Source organism: Callorhinus ursinus, unplaced genomic scaffold (assembly GCF_003265705.2).
Source record: "Callorhinus ursinus isolate GAN/ISIS: 27379988/994484 unplaced genomic scaffold, GSC_fseal_2.0 scaffold71, whole genome shotgun sequence".
Lineage (NCBI taxonomy): Eukaryota > Metazoa > Chordata > Mammalia > Carnivora > Otariidae > Callorhinus > Callorhinus ursinus.
Window position 1 is genome coordinate 4821318 of NW_027397133.1, and position 22273 is coordinate 4843590.

At 55.2% G+C, this 22273-nt stretch overlaps 1 protein-coding gene across 1 annotated transcript in view; it reads right to left on the bottom strand.

Annotated features, from left to right (window-relative positions):
- The window catches only part of PPP1R37 (protein phosphatase 1 regulatory subunit 37), a 39726-nt gene extending 18946 nt beyond the window's left edge, over window positions 1-20780 (bottom strand). Inside the window, exon 1 of the mRNA XM_025850100.2 lies at window positions 20243-20780. Coding sequence (XP_025705885.1) covers window positions 20243-20444 — 202 coding nt within the window. The 5' untranslated portion in view covers window positions 20445-20780. The remainder of the gene's footprint in view (window positions 1-20242) is intronic.
- Window positions 20781-22273: the final 1493 nt, after the last annotated feature.

The following is a 22273-nucleotide window of genomic DNA, read 5'->3' on the forward strand; positions in this document are numbered from 1 at the left end:
GGAAAAACCTCTGCCTGTGACTCCCCAGGAAAAACAAAGGCACACTGGTCATGAGCAATTCTTCCCAGTGAACAATCATGCAAGCTTCCTCCATCCCCATCAGCCTTTCAGTAGCTCAGAGGGACCAGGGGAGCCTGCGGGTCACGCTGCAGCTGGGCACCAGTACGTTCCCCCGCAGAGCGCGCTCTTCCCACTGACAGGGCTCCAGGAACCTCGCTGCAGTAAATGACTACTCTGGGGGAGGAGGGGCAAAGCCTCCCCTCCCTTCTCCCCAGGGACCCAAGGGACAAAGGGGAGGACACCCCAACTGCACTGGACAGGAGATGGCCTCAGTCTGTGGGTGCTTTGTGCTCTTCCCTGCCCCCTCCAGGGAGGCAAGTGGCTCTTCTCCATGCTGCCTGCCTGTCGCCTGCCAGGAGCTGCCTGTGGCGGGCCAGCTGCAGGGGGCAGGCTGGGCTGGGCTTGCAGAAGCAGCCAGGAAGGGGCAGGGCCCCGGGAGAGCCTGCCCACTCCAGTGAAGGGCACAGATAGCAGGTACCATGGGCCTGCCCCACTCCCCGCCCCCCCCCCTCATCCTGACCTTCCAAGCCACTTGGCCCAACTGAATGAAGATCCTGTTACAGTAACATGTGAGATCAGAGGATGCCTGTAGCTTTCCGAGTCTGGTGGGGCAGAGGAAGGAGGCAGACCACAGGACTTACCTCAGGCCCCCTACAGAGCCTCACACACAGCAGGAGCTTGATAAGGCCAATGGTGCTCTTGGTTGAAGGGGGAAGTCAACACCCCAATCCCTGGGTCCCCAGGGGCACAGGGCACACTAAACACCCACGTCCCAGCTATATGACAGGCAACTTTTAATTCTAAATTATTACCACTAACTATAGCCAACACTTATGTAGCATTTTACATATGTTAACTCCACTTACTGCTTTCAACAACTCCATGAGATCGATTATCCCTATTTTTCAAATGGGAAACTGAGGCAAGGGAAAATTAAGAAGGCCGCCCACGGTCACAGAGCCAGTAAAGGGAAGGGGCAGGATTTAAGTCCAACAGTCTGGCTCTGCAGTTCTTGCTTTTAACACATTTTGCCACCTTGCTGGTCACAACCACCATTTAGGGTACAGATACCCCTCCCCAACCTTTTCCAGAAGAGGAAACCAAGGCGGCGGCAGGGGCGGGTAGGGAGAAGCACTTGCCAAAGACACACAGCTAGGACAGAGAGGACCGTGCCCTCAAAGCTCAGCTCATCAGGCGTGGGGTAGGGGGTGACCCAGCCCCATGGGAACAGCTGTGACGTTCAATATTCTTATGCAGGCCAGGTACCTACCCATCGGCTTCACTCCCTTATTCTCTATCCCAGCCCTTGGCTCATTCCCTTCCACATGCCTCTGTCTGTCTATAATGGCTCCGCTGGCTGCCTGGCCAGGTCTGTCTTGGCGGCCGCTGTGTCCCCAGCACAGGCCTGGGCACAGACCTCAATACTGGCTGGCTGATGGTCAGAACCACCAAGAAAACACATCCAATCCCATGGTGAGTAGAGACTAATGACATCCACAAAACACAAGTGCCCAAGACTGCCCCACTAAGCAACGGCATTCTGCCGGGACGTATGTGGGGGTCCTCTGTAACCTCGGTGAGCCCCCAGCTGGAAGGGGCTCCCGAGGGGATATGTACATCTGAGGACACTGGTGATTTTCCACCTGAGGAACAGTACAGCCTGGTGGCTGAGGGCATGGCCTTCAGGGTCTCATCACACCAGGGTGTCTGCAGGGCCCAGGCACCCTTCTCTAAGATCTTCCCCCTGCCCCCACAAGGGTGACATAGGCCCTCGCAGGCCCCATTGGACAGGAAGGATGTGGATTTTTGCTAAGCCTGCACGAACTGCCCGGGCAGGCACCTGGACTGATCAGTCCCATCCTGGCCACCTGGAAGGCCAGGCTTCTTTGGCCCACGACCAGATAAAAAGAGAAACAAATCACAAGTGCATGTGGCCCAGGCAGCTGGTACCAGTCCTGGTTCCTGTTGGCTTTCAGAACCCCTGGGAACTGGCAGAGGACCCCATGTCCTCCCAACGAACACCCTCATTTACCTCACACAGCTCCAAGTGAATTCTGGCCCTGACAACTTAAGCGGACCCCAACTGTCCCAGGAGAGGGCCCTAATCTCTTTAGGGTTGAGTCTCCACATCTGGAAAATGGAGCCAATGAGACCGAGACACACACAACAGAGGCTTCTAGAAGCAACCACCGAGATCACCTGTGAAACGTCTGGCACGGGGTTGGTTGCTGCTTGGTAAACAGTGGCCACTGTCATCACTGGGCCGGGGCCTGACACCTGGGCAAGAGCTCGGGGCGGGAGCCGGATGAGCAAAGGGCAAACGACGCCATCAGCCCCAGCCAGAGGCTCACGGCGCACCTGCCCCCCACTCGCTGCCTCCACCTGTCCCCTGCCACCCGGCTCAGAAGCACTGGTGACACACGCTCCCATCGGCCCGTACGCAAATATTTACCCAGGGCTGGCCTCTTCAGGGGGCTAAAGCGAAGACTTGGGGACAAGTGAGCACCAACAGAGTGGCCAGAAAGCAGGTGCAGGGACAGGGGAGGCGGAGGAACCACCCGGGCTCACGGCCTCCCACTCAGGTGTGCCTGTGGCGCTGGGGGCCACGCAGTTCTGTTCCTCAGTCTACCTGTCTGTGAAAGGGAGCCGCTGCTTCCGATCTCACGGCTCTGCAGCGAGAAGTCAGGTGCACGGGAGGGACAGCCCTCTGCCGGGTGCTCCGGGCAGGCCCGCGAGCTGCCAGGCTCCCAGGGCGGGCGTCCAGGTGAGCTGGACTTACCCTCTGTGTCTCAGGGTCCCCCTCCATCTGTAAAATGCGGCAACAATCCTACCTCCCTCGTGGGCTATGGGAAGGAGAGAACGAGCCACAGCACGCAGAGCGTTTGGCGCCCCGCCGGCCCCCCACGGGCGCTCTGCCAACAGCGCAGGATGATTCCTGTTGTTAGTGATCCTCAAACCACAGTGACCCTGCCCAGCCCCGACCGTCCTCTGGGACTGCACGGCTCCTGCCTTGTCCACTTTGTGTGAGGGCTCTCACAGCCCTCTTCAAGAGAACACCCACGCCTGCTGTCAAACTCCCAGAGGACTGGGGGGACCTCACACTTCTCAGGGCACCTCTGCCCCGGCCCCGCACACTGTCAGGAGCCAGCGGTCGGGCATGACTCGACCCAAAGCTGCCAAGGGCGAAGGCTGTATCCTCTCTATCTGCCACAGGGCCAAGCACACATCCAAGCACCTTGTGTGCTCACTCCCTGGAGACATGGTGGGCTTTGGGCCAAATGGGCCTGGGGCTCAGGTCCACCTCTGACACGTTCTGGACCCTGGGCTCCATTTCTTCCTCTTTTTTTTTTTTTATTTTTAAGTAAGCTCTACACCCAACATAGGGCTCGAACTCACGACCCCGAGATCAAGAACGACATGCTCCACCAGCCAGGAGCCCCACCATTTCCTCCTCTTAATCCCACCTACCCCCAGGGTGAGTGTCTCAGCAGTAACCCCACAGATCCTTCACTGAACACCTGCTCTACGCCGCACTCTGTGTGGAGTGATGCTGGACACAGCAACCAAAACAGCTCTCACCCCTGCCTACACGGGGCTCCCAGTCCAGTAGGGGGTAGAGACCCGTCTCCAGACAGTGATGACCCAGAGTGGGCAGGGCTGGGGCAGGGGAGCCCAGGAGAGTGCCTGACCCCGTCTAGCGGTCAGAAAGGGCTTTGTGGGAGAAGAGCTACCTAATACTACTGGTCATGCACATGCAGGGACCAAGTGGCCCTCACCACTGCGCTCCAGAACGCAACTGTACCTGGCATAAGGCAGGTGCTCCCCAGACAGGTGGGAAGGAGAGCCAGGGAGAACGAGCAGCCAAGTAACAGAGGGAAGAGCCACTGGATAGTCTGCCACGACTGGTAAAGCTGTGTGGATCCACCAACTTACAACCAGCAATCCCACTCCTACGTCTATGCACCTCGACAAATTCTTGCTCACAACCCAGGCTTCATGTGCCAGAAAGTTCACAGCTGCACCAGTTTGTAATACTGAAAAGTAGAAACAGCACAATGGACAACCTGAGGCATGGTCAGACAGTGGAAGATTCTAGAGCACCTACATGGATGAAAATGGGAAACATAACGTTGAGAGGAAAAGCAAGACCCCGGAGTCCACTCACGATGCAACACCATTTTTATAAAACTCAAAAACAAGCAAAACTAAACACGGCATTTTTCGGTGTGTGCACGGGCACACACACATGTACATAATAAAACTTAAAGAGGAAGCCCAGCTGCTCAGAGGAGCGTGACTCTTGATCTTGGGGTTGTCAGTTTGAGCCCCACGTTGGGTGTAGAGCTTACTTAAAAATAAAATCTTAAAAAAAAACAACAACAAAAAACCACACGCACAAACCCCACAAGGCATGACAGTCATAACATTCAGACATTCAGGATAGTACTCTTGGAGTTCTGTGCCCCCCACGCCCCAGAAGGAGAGGAGAGTTAATGGCAATGTTCTCATCCCTAAATTGGAAGGTAGGCTCAGAGGTCCTCATTACATTACACTTTAACACTTAACGTGTATGTTACACATATAGTTCATATGCCCAGAAAAGGATTTAATTACAATAACTTAAAAAAGCAGAAGGAGGGAGAAGACTGTAGCAGCAGAGGGGACAGCATGTGCAAAAACTCTGTGGAGACAGAGCTGATGGTGCCTCTGGGGAACTGAAGGTCACCATCAGGGTCAAAGGAAGCAAACGGGAAAGGAACCCAGCACACGTCCGGGGGCGCCGATGTGCCTGAAAAAGGACTGCAAGTCACCCAGTGGCTCACAGCTTCTTATCACTGCCACCCACTGAAATCCCATGTAGGCCACGGGCCAAGCTCGGTGAAGGGGGCCTCTGAGAAAGTTGGTGCCCATCAGGGGACAACCAGCCCTGCCAGAACCAAGAGGGCTATTTCAGGCTGCCCGCCTCAGGCTTCCGGTCAGGGGCACCAGATGGCCAGCTGAATGCGGAGGCACTGGGAGAGTTTGAGTTGAGAATTAAAATCAAGTTACTGTGAGCTGTTTACTGGCCCAGCAAAGGCTCCGGGGATGGAAATGGGTGCCTGGAACTTCTTGTTGCCCAATCTGAGTTTCTTCATCTACAGAAGGTGAGCAACACCGCTTACCTTCATGAGGTCGTTTGGTAACTAAAGGATATATTTATTCCTCAATTTTCTACCAAATGACATAGGCTGGGCAGGCAACGGAAAACAAAACATTCTGATCCCTGCCCCTAGGGAGTAATTGCTAGGAAGACAAATACACATACAATTAAAAACAGCAAGTTATTAGAAAAAAACACTCTTATAGGAAAAATAGGGGCATGCAAACTTAAGACTGGAAGGAGGAGTTAGGACAAACCTGTAAGAGAAAAGAACGTGTAAGCTGAAACCAAAAAGATGAGTTAAGAGTCAGAGATTCATTCCTTCAAATATTCCCTTAGTGCCTATTCTGGGCCAGGCCCTGTTCTAGATGCCAGGTCTGCCCCAGTGAACGTGATCATCATACATCCTCTCCCAAGCCGCTTACACCGGGGCACAGTGGGGGCAGAAGACAGTGAGCAGATTTAAGCAAACAGTAGCACACCAAAGGTGGGGAAACCCTCCCAGGCAGAGAAAAGAGGCAATGCAGAGGCCTGGCATGTGGAGCAAAACCTAGGGACTGAGGGGGGCGCGGCATGAGACGAGGCAGGAGCCGTGAGCTGGAACCGCATCCCACAGGGCCAGGAAATGGTATTCTACAGGGATTGGGGAGCTGCTCAGGGGTGATGGCATATGATAAAAAGGACCCTCACCCGTGGGGTGCTGACAACATGGTGGCCCTGGCCACGGGGGGAGCTGGACTCTGGGCTTCGGGACTTGCTGAGCCCCTGCAGCTGTGGCAGACTGGACGTGTCCAGGAACCAAGACAGGGCTGCCTTCTGCAAAGGAGCACGACCTCCGGAAGCAACTGATGGCTCCAAGTCACAAAATGAAGGGCCCCACGAGCTTCACCAGGTCCCTCAGCCTGGTGCTCAGCAAACAGCGGCTGCAGTTGTGTTTACAGGGATCATCTTTATAATCTACTGTTGCTTGGCCCCGGCCTGGTCGCCACTGAAGAGCCCTGCTCTTATGCTGCACCGCCCTGAGGTCCCAGGCTGATACCGCCTCATCTGCTCTCAGACCTGGCCACCAGAGCTCCTCCACTCTGAGCTGCTCCAGCTGGGATGGATGCCCTGCTATGCAGATCTGGTGAAAGAGCAAGGGAGAAAAGGATTTTTTTTAAGAAGGAAAGAGGGCACCTGGCTGGCTCAGTGGGTGGAGCGTGCAAATCCTGATCTCAGGGTTATGAGTTTGAGCCCCACGATGGGTGCAGAAATTACTTAAAAATCTTTAAAAAACAAAAAAAGAGAGAAGGAAAGAGGCGTCCTGCTCTGCTCATGGGCAAGGCCAATGATACACAAGGAAAAATATACACCAGTACAATAAAATTCCAAAGAGCCAATTATTTTCAATAGGGAAGGAGTCCTTACAAAAGGTCCCAAAACAAAAATGGGCAAAGAGCTTGAAGAAGGAACTCCCAAAGAATGTAACAAGGTAACAATAAATAGATTTAACTACCAGTCAAAAGAATGCTCATTAAAACAAGACACCATTGGGGCGCCTGGATGGCCCAGTCAGCCGGGCGTCTGACTCTTGATTTTGGCTCGGGTTGTGATCTCAGGGTCGTGAGATCAAGCCCCGTGGCAGGCTCCACGCACAGCTTGGAGCCTGCTTAAGATTCTCTCTCCCTCTGCCCCGCCCGCCTCCCTCATGCTCTCTCTCTCTAAAATACCCGCCCCCCACCGCAAAAAAAACAAGACACCATCTTGGCATCAAGATAGCCCAATGCAAATATTATTCATTCATTCATCAAAAAAAAAAAAAAAAAAAGAAATCAAGAGATAAAACCAAGTCCTGTCACTCCAGGCCTACAGTCCTAGGCAGGCACAGATGGTATCTTATCTAAGGTTTCAACGGTTCCTACCCTCTGACCTCGTAAAACCACCTTCTAAGAACTTCTGAGAAATCTCCCCGTAATGAACATCAAGATTCATGGACGAGGATGAACATCGCTGCATTATTTATGCTACTGAAAATGGGAAAGGACCCAAATGCTCAGCAATGCGGAAATGCCTACAAGTAATTACAATGGCCCAATGATGTATTTTAATCCTCCTTTTTAGAAAATGAAAACGGGATAGTCAAACGTATACAGAGTATCCTCCCAGTTTTATTTTTATCTAGCTGTGGCAATGCATCTAGCTATAGAAAAGAGATGGAAAGGAAATGCTCTGGCATTTAATGTTGAAAACATTCCAGGTGGTGCAAATCATTTCCCTGATAGGAGTCTTGCATCTAGAATATATATAGAACTCTTACAACTCAGTAATAAAAAGACAAACAATCCAATTTTAAAATGGGCAAAGGATCAGAACAGACATTTCTCCAAAGGAGATACACAAGTGCCGGATAAGCACGTGAAAAGATGTTCGACATCACAAGCCGAGCCATCAGGGAAATGCAAATCAAAACCACAATGAGATACCACTTCACACCCTCTAGGGTGGCTCGAATCAGAAGGACAGACACTGAGGCGCCTGGCTGGCTCAGTCAGTGGAACATGCGACTCTTGATCACTCCTTAACTCAGGGTCGTGAGTCTGAGCCCCATGTTGGCAGTAGAGTGTACGTTAAAAAAAAAAAAAAAGAAGAAGAAGAAGAAAGAAGATGACACAACATTAATAACCAGGGTGTGGAGGAATCAGAATCTTCATGTGCTGGGGAGGGGAAAACCAAGTGTGGCAGCTGCTCAAATGGTTAAACAGTGCCACCGCATGACCCAGCAATTTCATTCCTGGAGAAATGAAAACATACATGCACACACAAACTTGTACCTTAACATCCACAGATTATTCATCATAGCCAGAAAGAGCAAACAACCCAAACGTGCACCAACAGATGAAGAGAGAAGTAGAACGTGACGCAGCCATACGGTGGGATGTTCTTCGGCAACGAGGGATGGAGTTCTGACACATGCCACAATGTGGGTGAGCTCCGAAAACATCAAGCGAAATGAAAAAAGCCAGACACAAAAGGCCGCATAGAGTGTGATTCCATTTATATGAAATGGCCGGAATCTAAACAGACAGCAGATCAGCCCTTGCCTAAGCTGGGGAGGGTGATGGCTAGGGGGTGCAGGGTTTCTATGGTGAGGGGGGGAAGAAATGTTCTAAAATCGACTGTGATGATAGATGTACAACTCTGGGAAGAACTGAAAGCCAATGAACATACACTTTAAATGGGTGAAATATGTATGAATTACAGCTCAGTCGAGCCCTTAAAAAAAATTCCAGATGGTGAAATTAACAAGTAATTTTTAATTTTCTTCATTAGACTTTCCAAGTTTGTTTTGTTTTTTATGATGAACATATTTCACTTTTAAAGTCAGGGGATCAAGGCAGCGATCCTTTCCCTAGTGGTCAGCCTCCAGGGTGACTGCACACCCCTCTCCCCGACTCCCCTTACCAGCTCCAGGACAGGAGAGGAGAAAACTAAGACCTTGGCAGCCAATAAGCTCATGGGGCTCCATGCTGGGCTAGAGATGGGGAGTCTCCATTTCCCCAGAGCACAAATTCTTTCTCTAAATACCACCTTCACACAGGCAGCTGGGGGGACCCCATCCTGCCCCAGGATGAGCCACCCTGCCCCTCAAAGCTACAGAGGTGGCGGAGGAGAGCAGTGGGAGCCCTGTCCTGAGTTCCAGGCCGTTTCTCTCTGGCCTGCTGCCTCATCTATAAAACAAGGAGGTTACGCCTCCACCTCTGATAATCCGTACTCCGGAGATGGGGAAGGGGTCTGTGCTAGCCCTGGGTTCTCTTGGCTGGGTGGTTAGTGAGCACAGGCAATCGGAGCCAACAGCTGGTGGTGGCACCGTAAGTCAGAGGCCCGCCTTCGAATGCCTGTTCCACCCACTGGGCTCACTGGCCTAGGATGTCCTCCCCTGGACCAGACAGAGTCAGGCTGCTGTCAGACATGGCAGGTCTAAGCAGGGCTCCACGAGGGCATCCTCTTTGGGCCCTGTCCCTACCCACCGCCCCCGGACCTCCATCCTAATGTTATGACATTCCCTGAGCATCTGCTCTGTGCCTGAGACACAGCAGTGACTGAGACGGACTTGGCCCTGCCAGGGCTCACGGTCCACTAGGGGAGATGGACCATCACCAGACAGGGACGACCCGGAGTGGGCAGGGCTGGGACAGGGAGCCCAGAAAAACTTGGCACTGCAGATTCTGAGGGCTGAGCCCAGGCCCAGCAAGGAAGGAGGCTCCCCAAGGGAACACAGCACTTCCTGGTATTCTGATCAAAGTGGGGAGAGCTGGATCAGGAAGCAAGGACCCCACCCAGGGAAAGAGGGGAGTTACAGAACAAAGAGTGAGACGGAGGAAGGAGGGGGAGGATGGAGGCTTGAGCTGGGTGGCTGCATGCCACTGACGTCCTCCACCTCCCTCCTGTTGGGGGGAACAGGGAATCAGGTCACCTGCCACAAAGGTGGAAAAGCAGATCAGTTACCAGAATCCAGGCTCTCTCAGCTCCATGCCATGATTTGGTTCCTTCAGTTGTGGGGGTGATCTATGTAGAGAGATGGAGAAACACACACAGTGGGAAAGGACCTCAGACACCATCTTGCTGCAACAGAGAGGGCAGTGCCTTGGCCTACGACACACAGCAAGTCAACAGCAAACCCAGCTTCTCCTGCGCTCTACCAGGCTGGCTAGCTTTGGGGTCTGCCAAATCTGGCAGGGGGACATCAGAGGCAACCTCCCCTCTTCACACTTCCTTTTCTGGACATGGGCTACACGAGGGCAGGGCCTGTCTAGTACCCAAGGCCCCCCACTGCATACTGCTTCCTTATCCACCTGCCATATAAGCTCTTGCTCAGAGCCAGGAGCAGTGCCACATGGTGTGGGCACCAGGGGGTACAGGGGCACCAAATCCAAGCCATCGTGCCTCAATGATGTGCACAGTCTAGGGGGCAAGAGAGAGTATCAGCAGGCCTACAGATAAATAGACCACCTGACAGGGGATTCAGAGGGCCAGGAAGAAAGGGTCTACTGGTACTTGAAGGACAAACCAGAATGGTGAGAGCGAAGCCAGCATTCTAGGACAAGATGGGGGAAGTTCCTCCCATGTTCTGCCACCATGCTTGAACCCAGGGAAGACGTGAGGAGGGCGATCACAGTCACGGTCAGTGAGGCGGCAGGGGCCGGGCCTCCTAAGCTGGTGCAGGGACTCTGGACTGGGGGTCGCAGGTCAGAGAGCGTGATCTGAAGTGAGAGAGGAAGCGGGTCTGCCCTCCCGAGCATGTAGGGGGAGCATGAGAGAGCAGGGGCAGCAGGCACAGTGAGCGGGTGCCCGTGAAGAATGAATACATGGGTGGGTGAACAAATGATCCCTCGACAGACATCCCCCTTCCCCGACGCTCTTCAGGGCTCCCGACTTTCTGAGGCCCCGGCGACTGGGTTTCAAGGGCTCCAAGGCACCCAGACTGGGGCACTCATTAGCCGACCCACTTCAGCTGAATCCCTAACGTGCCTGGGTGTGTGAAGCGCTGTGCCTCCTCGGGGGAGCCGACGGACAAGATGCGGTCCCTCGGGGAGTGTCTGAGTCCAGTCGGGGGATATGGACCCAATAAACAGCAACAGCCCGAGGCATCACGAGAACCCGAGTGCAGCAGGACTCTGCCCAGGGACTGAGCAGGTGGCGTCTGAGCCCCCAGCATGGGGAGGATGAGCAGAAGTTGGTCAGGAAAGTCAGGGGACTGGCCAGGGGCACACTGAACAGAGGGAATCGGTGTCCCTGGGTCAGGAGGGAGGGCCTCCACCAGGCTCAGAGGCGTGGACCCCATCCTGTGGTTCGGAAGGGGTCCTCAGAGGTTTTCTGGGAACACAGCAGAGGACGAGAACCACTCCTTCTGGTGTGAACGTGGCTCCCCCCGCCCACCCCAGCCTCGGCTCTCGCCTTCCCGCTGCTGTGAAGATTAAACGAGTAGATGCATGTGAGGAGCTCAAACCTGGTAAGGGCTCCATGAAAGTGAGCTGTGATTATCACCACCACCCCGCCGCCCCCATCATCCAGGGGCACGACCCCTCCCACCGGGTCACTTCCCTGGTGTCTGCCTTCATGCTCCAGGAAGGCAGGGAGTCCAGCTGTGAAGGGGCTTTGCTTTGCAGAAAGGGGAGGGCTGCAGAGACCGCTGGAAGCTCCACCACGGCGTGCCTGCAGGCAGCTGCCAGGAGACTAAGAGTGGAGAGACGCAGGGGTGGCTGTGACGGTGGCACATGGGTCTGACCCCAGTGGGTTCCAAGAGGGGCCCGGCCACCCAGCCAGGCAGGACATCCCAGCTGGGATCCAACAGGACCCCCCCCCCCCCCCCTGCCACCGAAGCATCAGACCGCAGGGCTCTGGACCCAGGCCGGAAAGGAAGAGGGCGTCAGGCAAGTCACATGAGCCGAGTGGCTGTCAGCAGACACTTCCCAAACTGCCACCCCCACCTGAGGCAACAGCTCGGCACCAGCTGCAGAGTAAGGAAGCAGGTGAGAATAACTTTAGAGCACCTACCGTGTACCTCCAGCCGATGTGAGGGCCTGCGGAATGCCAGGCACCGCAAAGGGTTCTGGGGACGGTGAGGGGAGCCAAACTGATATGGGCCCTGCCTTCATGGAACTGTATTCCAAATGGGGGGAAATATAACCAGAGCACAATGACGTCTGTAATTCTTTTGGGCGTCCAGCCTCTGAACCCCTTCCTGGAACTGGGGACCCCTCTACCCCTCCCACACTCACTTCAGGCCCCAGCCTCCTGTGCCACTCCAGCCATGGAGGGCTGCCCCACATCTCTTCCAGCTGCCAGAGGGGCCACGGGTCCATCCAGGGTCAGGACGGGCAGCGCCAGTGCCTGCCTGGGAGCGGTCATGTCCAGGACCCTAGGCACTCTCGGCAGAGCTGCTTGAGCCTGGGGTGTGCTGCCAGCTGCGAAGGTCCTAGGCCTGGCCCTTTTCCCGGGGCGTCTGAAAGCTTTGAAATAGACTCGTCTGCCAAAATGGCTTCACAAACAGGGACAGTGTGGCACAGGGATGTTTCAGGACATGCCCACATTCACACAGCTGAACCCACACCTGAGCCTCTGCCATGTAGCCTGGGGAGGTGGGGCTGTCTGTCCTCTTGCTTTTAGAGAGGAGGGAGCCGGGGCAGGCGCACAGCAGAGGCATGACCTCATTCAACTTCACCAAATCTTTACTGACTGACTATAATAGCTAGTCACTGTTCCAGTCTTTCCAAGTACGGAAAAATCTAATCCTCAATCCCCATACAAATGGGGACACTGACGCGGAGAAGCTGAGTGATTTGCCTAGGGGCAGAGCTGGACTGGCCCCAGTGGGCTGGAGCCCAAGCCCTGGGAGGCCTCTTGTATTGCTACCATTTCACGTTTTGGGGAATGAGGCCCACTAAGGGCTCCATGGTCTCCTACTGGAGGCCCTTAGGCCAGATGCATTCTGGATTCAGAACTTTCTGGATTTTAGAAGAGAAATAAGACAGCTCTATTATGCTAAGACCCCAGGAGGGTCTGGGACAGCTTTTAGAACTTTCTGGATCTGGGAAACGTGGGATCTAAAGGGACTGTGCAGGTGAAGCTACGTGTGCCACCTCCCTGTGTGCCACCACACAGGGAGGTGGCACACACATCTGAATGCACAGCCTACAAGCTGCCCGCCACCCCACCCAAGGGCGGGACGAACTAACTGGGGAGGAGCGGTGCTCGGAGATCCAAGAAGAGAATGGATGGGAGAAAACTGTCACCTTAGAAGTGTCATGGAAACACCGGCAGTGGCAAAACCTTCAGGGGGCAGGGGAAGTTCAGATAAAGCCCACGAGTAAATCAATGAAGTCAAATGTCAGCCATTACCTCATGCAGGGCCACCTCCCTGGTCTCTAAGCCTCAGTCGCACCCCCTTCACACCACCCAGAAAGTTCTCCTAAAAATACCAGGCATGCCCCTTTAAAAATCCTCTGCTGGCTCCCCACAGCCATGAGGCTAACACGGCTTATGAGGCCCCAGCTGGGTGGTCTCCTTCCTGCCTTGCGCACCTCACCTCTGACCCTCCTGCCTCCACCTCCAGGACGACTGGCTTTTGCAGACGTGCCTGGCTCACTCTCTGCCTCCAACCCTTGCTGCGTGCTTCCAGCTGCTGCTCACCTGGCTGACTCCTGTGATTTCTAGGCCTCAGATGGCCCTGACTCCAGGAAGCCACCTTTGCCCACCTGCTGGCCCAAGCACACCTGTGAGCTCTTCCTAATCAGAGTCCTGGGCACCCTGGTTTGATTAGAATTGTTTACCGTGTGTCTCCCTTACTCGACTGTGACTTCCAGGGAGGCAAGGCCTGGGCCTGTCTCACTGCCTGCCCCCTAACACCTGGCATGGCCATGCCGAGCTAAATGAATGGTTGGCCGTGGGGTAACCGAGTCACACATTCAGCCAGGAGGTACCGAGCACCTACCAAGTACCAGACAGTGTGCAGCACAGGAAGAACTCGGCCAAAGGGTCAGAATGAGGACCTAATGCTGAGGACAGGGGAGCTGCATGGACCTCCCAGGACTCTGGAGCTGCCAAGCACCACGACAAACCCCCGTCCTGAGCTGTCAACTGGGCTGGGCCCTTTACTCGGTCAGTTTCTCATCCCAGCCACGACTGTGGGTGGCTAGAACTGCCATCCCCACAGCTCTTGTGGCCAGTACACAGGGGATGAGTACAGGACTGCCTGCTTTGAATCCCCGCTTCAGCGCCTACTGGCTCTATGACCTCAGGTGAGTTGCATCACCTCTGTGTGCCTCAACTGCCTCATCTGCAAACTGGAAGAACAGCACCGGAAGTCATCCGGAGAGCAGGGATTTCAACCCAGGCCCCTCTACGTGCCACTGCAGCAGGCTGCCTTCCCAGCTCAAATTTCTGCAGTTACCTCAAGTCAGATATGTCAATCTGCTCCAAACCAGTCTATGAGGTCAACCACAGCCGGCCCTGAACCGAGGGCTGGAAGGCAGTCCTGGGATTGAGTACTGAATGGCCTGAGCCCTGAGCAGGTCAGCCAAACCTGGCTGTTGGAACCACCTGGGGAGCTTTCTAGAAACATAGATTCCTGGCCCCCATTTCCAGAGGGCTGCCTCAGTCATAGCCAGGCCAGCCCGGGGCATCTGGCTCCAAGGTTCTTAACTTTCGGAGCATGAGACAGAGGAGAGCCACGGGTGCCTTGCTCCCAGAGACGCCCACGTGCACTTCCACTGACTCACTCACTCAAGGACTATTTACTGCCTCCTGCCCGCTAAGTCTGTGTGCTCTTTCTGGGGGCTCGTGACGGACGCCAAAGCCAGCGTGCAGATCTCTGACGAAGAGCCCCTGGCACAGACTGGATTAACTACTCCGAAAGCTTTCTCCCAAATACCACCACCACCACCGGTTATTAGATGTGAGAACACCCTCACTCCTCTGACATTCATTCAGTGCCCAGGCCCTCTTGTGCGACAGGCTGAGGTCACAGAGGTGACTCGCATACGGTTTTTGCCCTTGAAGAGGGAAAAACGATACGAACACAAATAAAGAGTTGGAGGTGGAAAGAAGGAGCGCAGGCCGCCTGAGTTCGAGGGTGCAAAGGGCCCAGCCTGGCACAGCGGCACTCCCAGCACAGCGCCCGATAGCGCAGAGGGCTGGGGGGCGGGGTCCATGCTACAGACAGGACTAAGGCTCAGGGAGGAGGTGTAACTCGTCCAAAGTCATTGGCCGGTATCCAGAGAGGCTAACACTTCGAGTCTAGAATCTGGGTACCCTTGCCACCTCTCAGGCTAGTGGGCCAAGACAGGCTGATTTAGTTTCAGCTCAGAGAGGTTGGGCAACTTGCCCAGGGTCACCCACCTTGTAACAGATGGGATCATGCCTGGAGCCTGAGGTCTTTCCCATGCCCGGTGAGGGTCAGGACAGCAGGGTTCTGATGGGGGAGATGCTGGGGAGAAAGATGAGTGCAAACGCACAACAGAGACAGGAAGCTGGTGGGGGCTGGCGAGGACAGGAAAAACGAGGGAGACATCTGATGAGCATTCACTATGGACTCTGTTGTCTTACTTAATCCTCACGATCACCCTATGAGGAGGTACTATTGTCAGCTGCATTTTATAGACCGAAAAATCGCGGGCAGGGAGAACAATTGGCCAAAGTCACACGGCAAATCGCCCAAAGTCACACGGCAGATTATGTGCCAACGCCGGCAGGAGGATGTGAAGTTGGGCCCAGATGGAAATCTGGGCAAAAGCATCAAAAGCTGCCACCCCCCCCCCCATGACCCCATCCCCTACTCTCCAGCAACACCACCACTTAGGCTAAATTAAGCTGAGTCTCTCATTTTTTTTTTAGTTTATTTATTTATTTTAATCTCTACATCCAACGTGGGGCTCGAACTCATGACCCCGAGATTAAGAATCACATGCTCCACCAACTGAGCCACCCAGGCACCCCTTGAGCTGAGTTTTATTTATCTGTAAGAGAGAGACAGCGAGAGAGGGAACACAGGCAGGGGGAGTGGGAGAGGGAGAAGCAGGCTTCCTGCTGAGCAGGGAGCCCGATGCGGGGCTTGATCCCAGGACCCTGGGACCATGACCCGAGCCGAAGGCAGTCGCTTAACAACTGAGCCACCCAGCCGCCCTTTTTAATTTTTTTTTTTTTTTAAGATTTTATTTATTTGAGCTGAGTCTTTTAATGGAGGGCCTCTTTCTACCACTGACAGTTGCATTTCCACCTGTCAAACCAGTTTCAAGGACTAACTCTACAGCACGGGTTTCAATGAGAACCAACAGTAAAGCATGTCCACCCTCTTTGATCCCCATTTGAGAACACCATGGCCACTGCCCCCACCGCTCCTTCCAACCCCCAAACTCAGGCGGCCAGAGGTGGCCTCATCTTTGGAGCCCCCTCCCCCTGCAGACATGTCACAAGAGGAGTTTCTTGGTGGGCAAAACTCCCCCTCCTCCCCCACTGCAGGACTGACTCTCGTGGGCCAGAGGTCCAGGAGTGAGGAATGAGTCACTGGCAAGGACTGGAGGGAGGGGAGCCAAGCCTCCCACACCGGGGCCAGTGTCACACGCTCCCCGACACCTGTCTTGCAGAGCCCACATCTCCTCCCCACACAGCGTTCATGGGACTGGGAAAAGGAGCCGAGCCTTGGGTCATTCCTGCAGTTTGGTCTGGAAGGGTCCCTGGCACAAGTCCCTCAGGAGAGATGGAACCACAGGGCCTGCCACCAGGGGGTGGGGTGCACCCAGCCAGGCCCTCCTCCACCAGTGCCCACAGGTGGCCAGTCTGGCAGCTCTGAGGCAGCGTCTTCCACTCACAATTTCCACCCCGCCTCCTCCCCAAGCTTCACTTCCCGTCCACACACAACTGGCTTGCAGAGGAGGTCCTGCCCCACCGGGTTCATCCCATCTGCTCAGATGTCCTGGGTGGTCAGCAGGGCAGGGATCACGACTTCACAGATGAGGAAACAAACAAGCTCAGCAAGAACGAGTGCCTTCCTGGAGGCCACTGCACACGGCTGCCAGGGCTGGCCGGGAAGCGCACTCTGGCTACACAGGTCCCACGTGTGGCCTGCTGTCACCCCTTCCAGAACAGCTGCACACAGGCCCACCGGCGCTCATTCAACCATGATCACCGTGTGCCCTCTGAGAGGCCGAGGAAGTGGAAAGAGGACGGACAGCATCTGCTCTCCCATTTCAGTGGGGGAGAGAGACCCCTGGCATGAAAACGAGCACGTGAAGTAACAGCAGATGACCACTAGTGCCCAGAGGAAAATAAGCAGGACCCCAGCGTTGGGGGCCGGCAGGCAGGGACACTATGTGAGACGGGAGCCAGGCAAGGCCCCTCTGAGCACTGGTTTGGGTTGTGCCTCCAAAGGCCTGGGACTCCCTACTCCAGATCGTCTCACCTGCAGGGATCCCCAACATGTGACCTCAGGCAGGGCCTGATGGGGCTCTCGCCCTCAGGCAGACATCCCTAGAGGTTCCCACCCAGCTGGGCCACCACTCCAGTCCGGGCCTGGCCCAGCTCTCCTCCCTGAATGGTCACCTGTGCTGGGGCCCCCGATTCCTCTAGGTTGGGGATGCTCCTGCACCTCCTGGCTCAGGCAACTTCTCCATCTCTATGATGAAAGAGCAGCCTCTGAATGACCTCTCTCCCAAATCAGACCGGCCAACTCTCCCCTCACCCTTGATCCCAGGGTCACATCACCACAGCAGGCCCCAGAATGACTCTTCCATCACCCTTCCCACCAGGTCCACAGCTCGAAGACACCGCCCCTGTGCTTTCCCATGGCTTAAAGACCAAGTCCGACATATCTCCCGCCCCTCTTCTAAGACCAACCAAGTCCACCCCGCAGCCCCCAGCGAAGACCCTTTAGCCTCCCAACTAGGTAACCCCCTTGGCCCAACTTTCTGTACCGAGTTTCCTCTTCTACGGCCTGACAAGACTCCACCTTCCCTGGTCCCGAGCCAGGCAGCAACTCACTGTCCTCCCCAAGCACAGAGGCTAGCCACCTGCTCCTCAGCATTGACAGGCCCTCCAATTTCCTGTCCTGCAAATTCCATTGTCTAAACTCACCAACGTCACCTTGCTTGGGGACCAAGATCCCCCAACTCCTTCACTGCCAGGCCAAGCCCTCGGCCCCTCTCCCCAGCCAAGACAGACCATCTCTGCCAGCCCGTAAACTGATTTCTCAACTTCTCCGTATCATCACCGCTCTACCTCAGACCCACTGACTCCGAAGTGTGAGTCCAGCCCCTGACCAGTCCCTGCCGTCCCTCTTTAAACTTCCAGAAATGAGAGACTCCCCGAGCCTGTAATGTGTTACCACCTCCCCCTACCCGGGGAAGACCAATCAGCAACTGTCCTCTCAGCTCCTCCCAGCCAGACTCCAAGTGACCCCTCTTTCTTGACATTCTTCCCTCCCCTCAAACTCCTTCACCGCCTGGGTAACAGCAGCTGCTATTTCTGTGGCAAGAATTGACAAGGACTATTTTATTTAATCCTCACAACTACCCGCGGTAGAAATTAGCACCCCCATTTGCAGAGAAAGAAACAGGAGGTGCAGAGAGGAAAACAGCTTACTCAAAAATCAAACAGCTGGTTACACACAGCTGTTCCTCTTCTGGAAACCTGCACACCAGAAACTTGCCCCCAGCCCCCAGCCCCACCCCGTGCCAACTCTCCCCCTGCCTCAACCATGGCCCTCCAGCCCACAAACTTTTCATCTTCCTTCCTGCTTGCCCGGGGCCCACAAACTGACCACCATCTCTGTCCCTCTCCTGAAGGCTTGGGAAGCAGAAACATCCAGGCCCCAAGCACATGAACGTCTAGACTGGCCCCTAAAATGACAAGTATCACCCAGCATCACCCCGAAAATGACCAACACTAACTGCAACTTCATGAAAGCTCATCCTGGCCAATTACTTTTCATACACAACCATATTTAGTCCTCTCTTAAAGCCTTTGCAGGGGTTATTACCACCCACTTCACAGTCGGGAAAGCTGAGACTCTGAGGAATTAGATAACCAGCCTGAGGTCATGAAGTGAGTAAATGGGAGTCAGGATTTGAACTGGAACCTCTGCTCTCCAGCACCCTACTCTTCCTATCCAGGTCTTTCTCTCCTCCCGCTCTCAACTCCCTGGACTGGGTACCATGCTATAGCCAGGGCCCCATATGACCCTTCCCCTCCCCAGCCCAAGTCCTCCAACCCAAAAGTGACACCTATCCCTGGGGCCCAGAGCCCAAGACGTGGCTGGCTCTCGATGCCAACAATCATAAATTGTCTCTTTAACGAGAACTAGCCAAACTGGCATTTATGGCAGGCCACCTATGTGCTCAGCTTCCAGTTACCATGTTTCCCACTCTCACAAAAAAGCCACAATTCCTCCACTGCCAGACTAGCAACAGTGCCTCCTCTTTCCTGGGGTCAAGTGACCAACATCTACTGAGCCAGGACCAGTCTGTGACCCCTTTGTGGGCTCCACCATGGCAAGACAAGCAGAGAAAGACTCAACGCTCAACTCATCTACTGAGTGCCTTTCCAACTTTAGTCCTATAGGTAAAACACACACACTCCTCCAGCTGCCCTTTCAGTTCCAACACAAATCTGACCTTCAGGGGACCTAGAATCTGCAGACTTGCTCCCTCTACCAACATCTCAGGCCAGCAAACTTCTTCAGGCCCTCACCGTCTACCGACCAACAACTCCCAATTCCCCAACTCTTTCTCAGGAAACGAAGATTTTTTTTAAAAGAGATCCTTCTATACCCAGACCCCAAAGGTCCTCTGCTCCTTAATGACTGATAATGCTTTGTTTCCCTTTTGGGGAGAAGAAAAGGAGGCATGCAGTGACTTTTCTTCTTAATGTCAACATCTAACACCTCCTCCGGCTATCTCACCCACCTCCAAAGTGACCATCAACTCTGCTCCTTTCCTGGAAGTTTGTTTACCTTGACTCCCTTTTCCCAACCCCAGGATTTACCAACTCCTCCGCAGCCACAGGCCAGGCTGGTTTATTCCTCTCCTTTCAGCCAAAAAAGTGAGCAACATGACTACCCCTTGTCCTGAGGTTTGCAGACCCGCAACTTAACCTCTTTCCATCCCTATGAGCCCATCAAACTCCACCTGCCCTTTGAACGCCAATGCTGATCCACTCTTCCTTCCCTGACTGCTCGCTTTATCCTTCTGGGGGGGGGGGGAGGACGACTAGGAACTCAAAGACTACCGCCCCACCGATCTCCCAAGCCTCCAAACTTTAACTGCTTGTCGTTTTAATTCCTAAAACGACCACCTTCAGCGACTGGGGGGATCCGGGGGGGCGGATAAGCCAGCTACTTTTCACCTTCCCAACCCAACAGGCACGCCGTCTCTCACATCTTGCTGCTCTAAACTGACGACAGTCTCCTTAAATCCTCATTAGGTGCAACTTATTGAGCACCACCTCGGGGCCCGGCGCTGCACAGACTCCGGGTCCGCCACGAGCCTGCCCCCGCGCCCCGGCGGTAGCTACCGTGTCTCCAGGGGTCTTTGGGTTCCACCGCTCCAGACACGATATCCTCGTCGGAGGGGAACGTGACGCGCTTGGCCGCAGCCTTGAGGCGCCCGTCGGCGGGGGACGACGCGGGGCTCGGAGACCGGGCCTCGGCGGGGGCCTCCTCGGCGTCGCCGTCCGCGCCCGGCCCGGGCGGCGCCTCCTGCGGCGGGATCTCCATCGCCGCCGCCGCCGCCGCCTCCTCACGGGGGCCCCGGGGACATGTCCCGGGCCCCGGGCTCGTCTCTCCGGGCCCGCCCGCCGTCCCGGGGCATGGGCTCCGCCGCTGCTTCAGGCGCCGCCTCCGACCGCTCTCCTGGTCGTCGTAGTCGTCGCCGCCGGGAGCTCGAGCGCGCCTCCCCCGAGCCTCGCGCGCGCCTGCTCGTTCGCAGCCGCACTTTCGTTAAGAGCCCGTGAGCCCGTCGCGGACTGAGGAAAGCAGAAAATCAATTTAAGCTATTTGCGGGCAGGGCTGTCTCGCGGGTTGTTGAAACCGGTAACAAGAGGCAGAAAGAACCACGGGCAAAAGAAACGTGAGCAGTGAATCTGCAGAGCCGGAACTGCAGAATACGAGGGGCGGGGCGAGGTGGACGCCGTCTCCCGGAGCAGCGCGCAAGCGCGAACCTGAGCCGCCCCCACCCCGCCTCCCCGCCTCAATCTAGGTAACTAACGTTCAGACTCACGCACATTCGTCACGAGCTCGGGCAACCGAGAGGGGAATGGAGTTGATAAAAATAAAAACATCTGCTCGGCGGGGCTAGGCCAACTGATAAGAAGAGAGGCAAAGGGGCAGAGAACCTGAAAGGAAAGGCGATATTAGCCGTACTGAATATATGAGTACAAGTGATGGATGCTGACAGACGGATCCTCTGCCTGGAGACGAAGCCTGTGCCTCTTGGCTACTTACTCTCTAGCCCTCCATTTGCAGACAGCGGTTTCATCAATAGTTCTCTGTATTCGTTGCGTGAAATGCAATTTAAATTCAAAGACTAAAATAAATATGAGCCCATGAGGAGTATCATAGCCCTGATTAAAACAACAACAACTGGAAAAGGGAAGAAGTTCCAAAACCAAGAGACGAATCTGCCAACCAAAATAATCGGGCGATGGAGCGGCTAGATCACCAAGCCCGGAGGGAACCGGCACGAGCTCAACCCCCAGACCTCCCCTCAATTCAATCGCTTAATATTCGCCTCCGCACTTTCGCCAGGCTTTCCTAGCATATCCCCAATTGGGGGTCGGGGGTGGGAGGCGGGGCTAAAACGAAAAGGGAGGGGGGATTCGGGGAGGAGCGAGCGACGTCGTTGCCAAGGCAACTCGGGAGCTAGGCCCCGGACTCGCTGGAGGCGGCGTCGCGAACGGACCTATGGGAGCTGAGGCTCTCCGCCTGCCCCATTCAGCATCTCCAACCGCCGCACTTTCGCGACTGCAGATGAACAAAGCAAATCTCGTCTCTACTTAATGGGATCTTCACTTGCGTTCTAAAGTTGATGGGACTACAAGGGGGGGCAGCAATTACTGTTTTAAGGCGAATCTGCTGACAGACAGCTGGTGACGGGGATAAGGGAAGCTAATGATATGGACGGTCACACAGCTTGGAGCGAAATGGAGAGGGTGAAGCTTCACCCCAACCCCTAGTCCTCAGCCTGGCCTCTGTGTCGCCGCCGCACGGGGTCCGACCCCTTCCGGAGTGGGCGGGGAAGCGAACCGGCCGTCTCTAGAGTGAGGTCCACACCGCTCTAGGGCGGGGCGACCAGGTCACCCAGTGAGAGCCACGCCCCTGGCTGGAAACACTCCCGCCCATCCCGAAAAAGAAATCGCGTCCAAATGTCCCAAGCCCGGCATTCAGGTAGCTCCAGCCATTCCCGGACCAAGCCAGTCTCCACCTTTATCCGCGCTCCTTCCAGCCCCGTGATGTGTCCTCTTCTTGTCCCAGATCCACCAGATCCAGCCCTTGGCTAGCCACCCTTCCACTTCCTAAATCTGGCTCCATCCCTGTGTCGTACACTT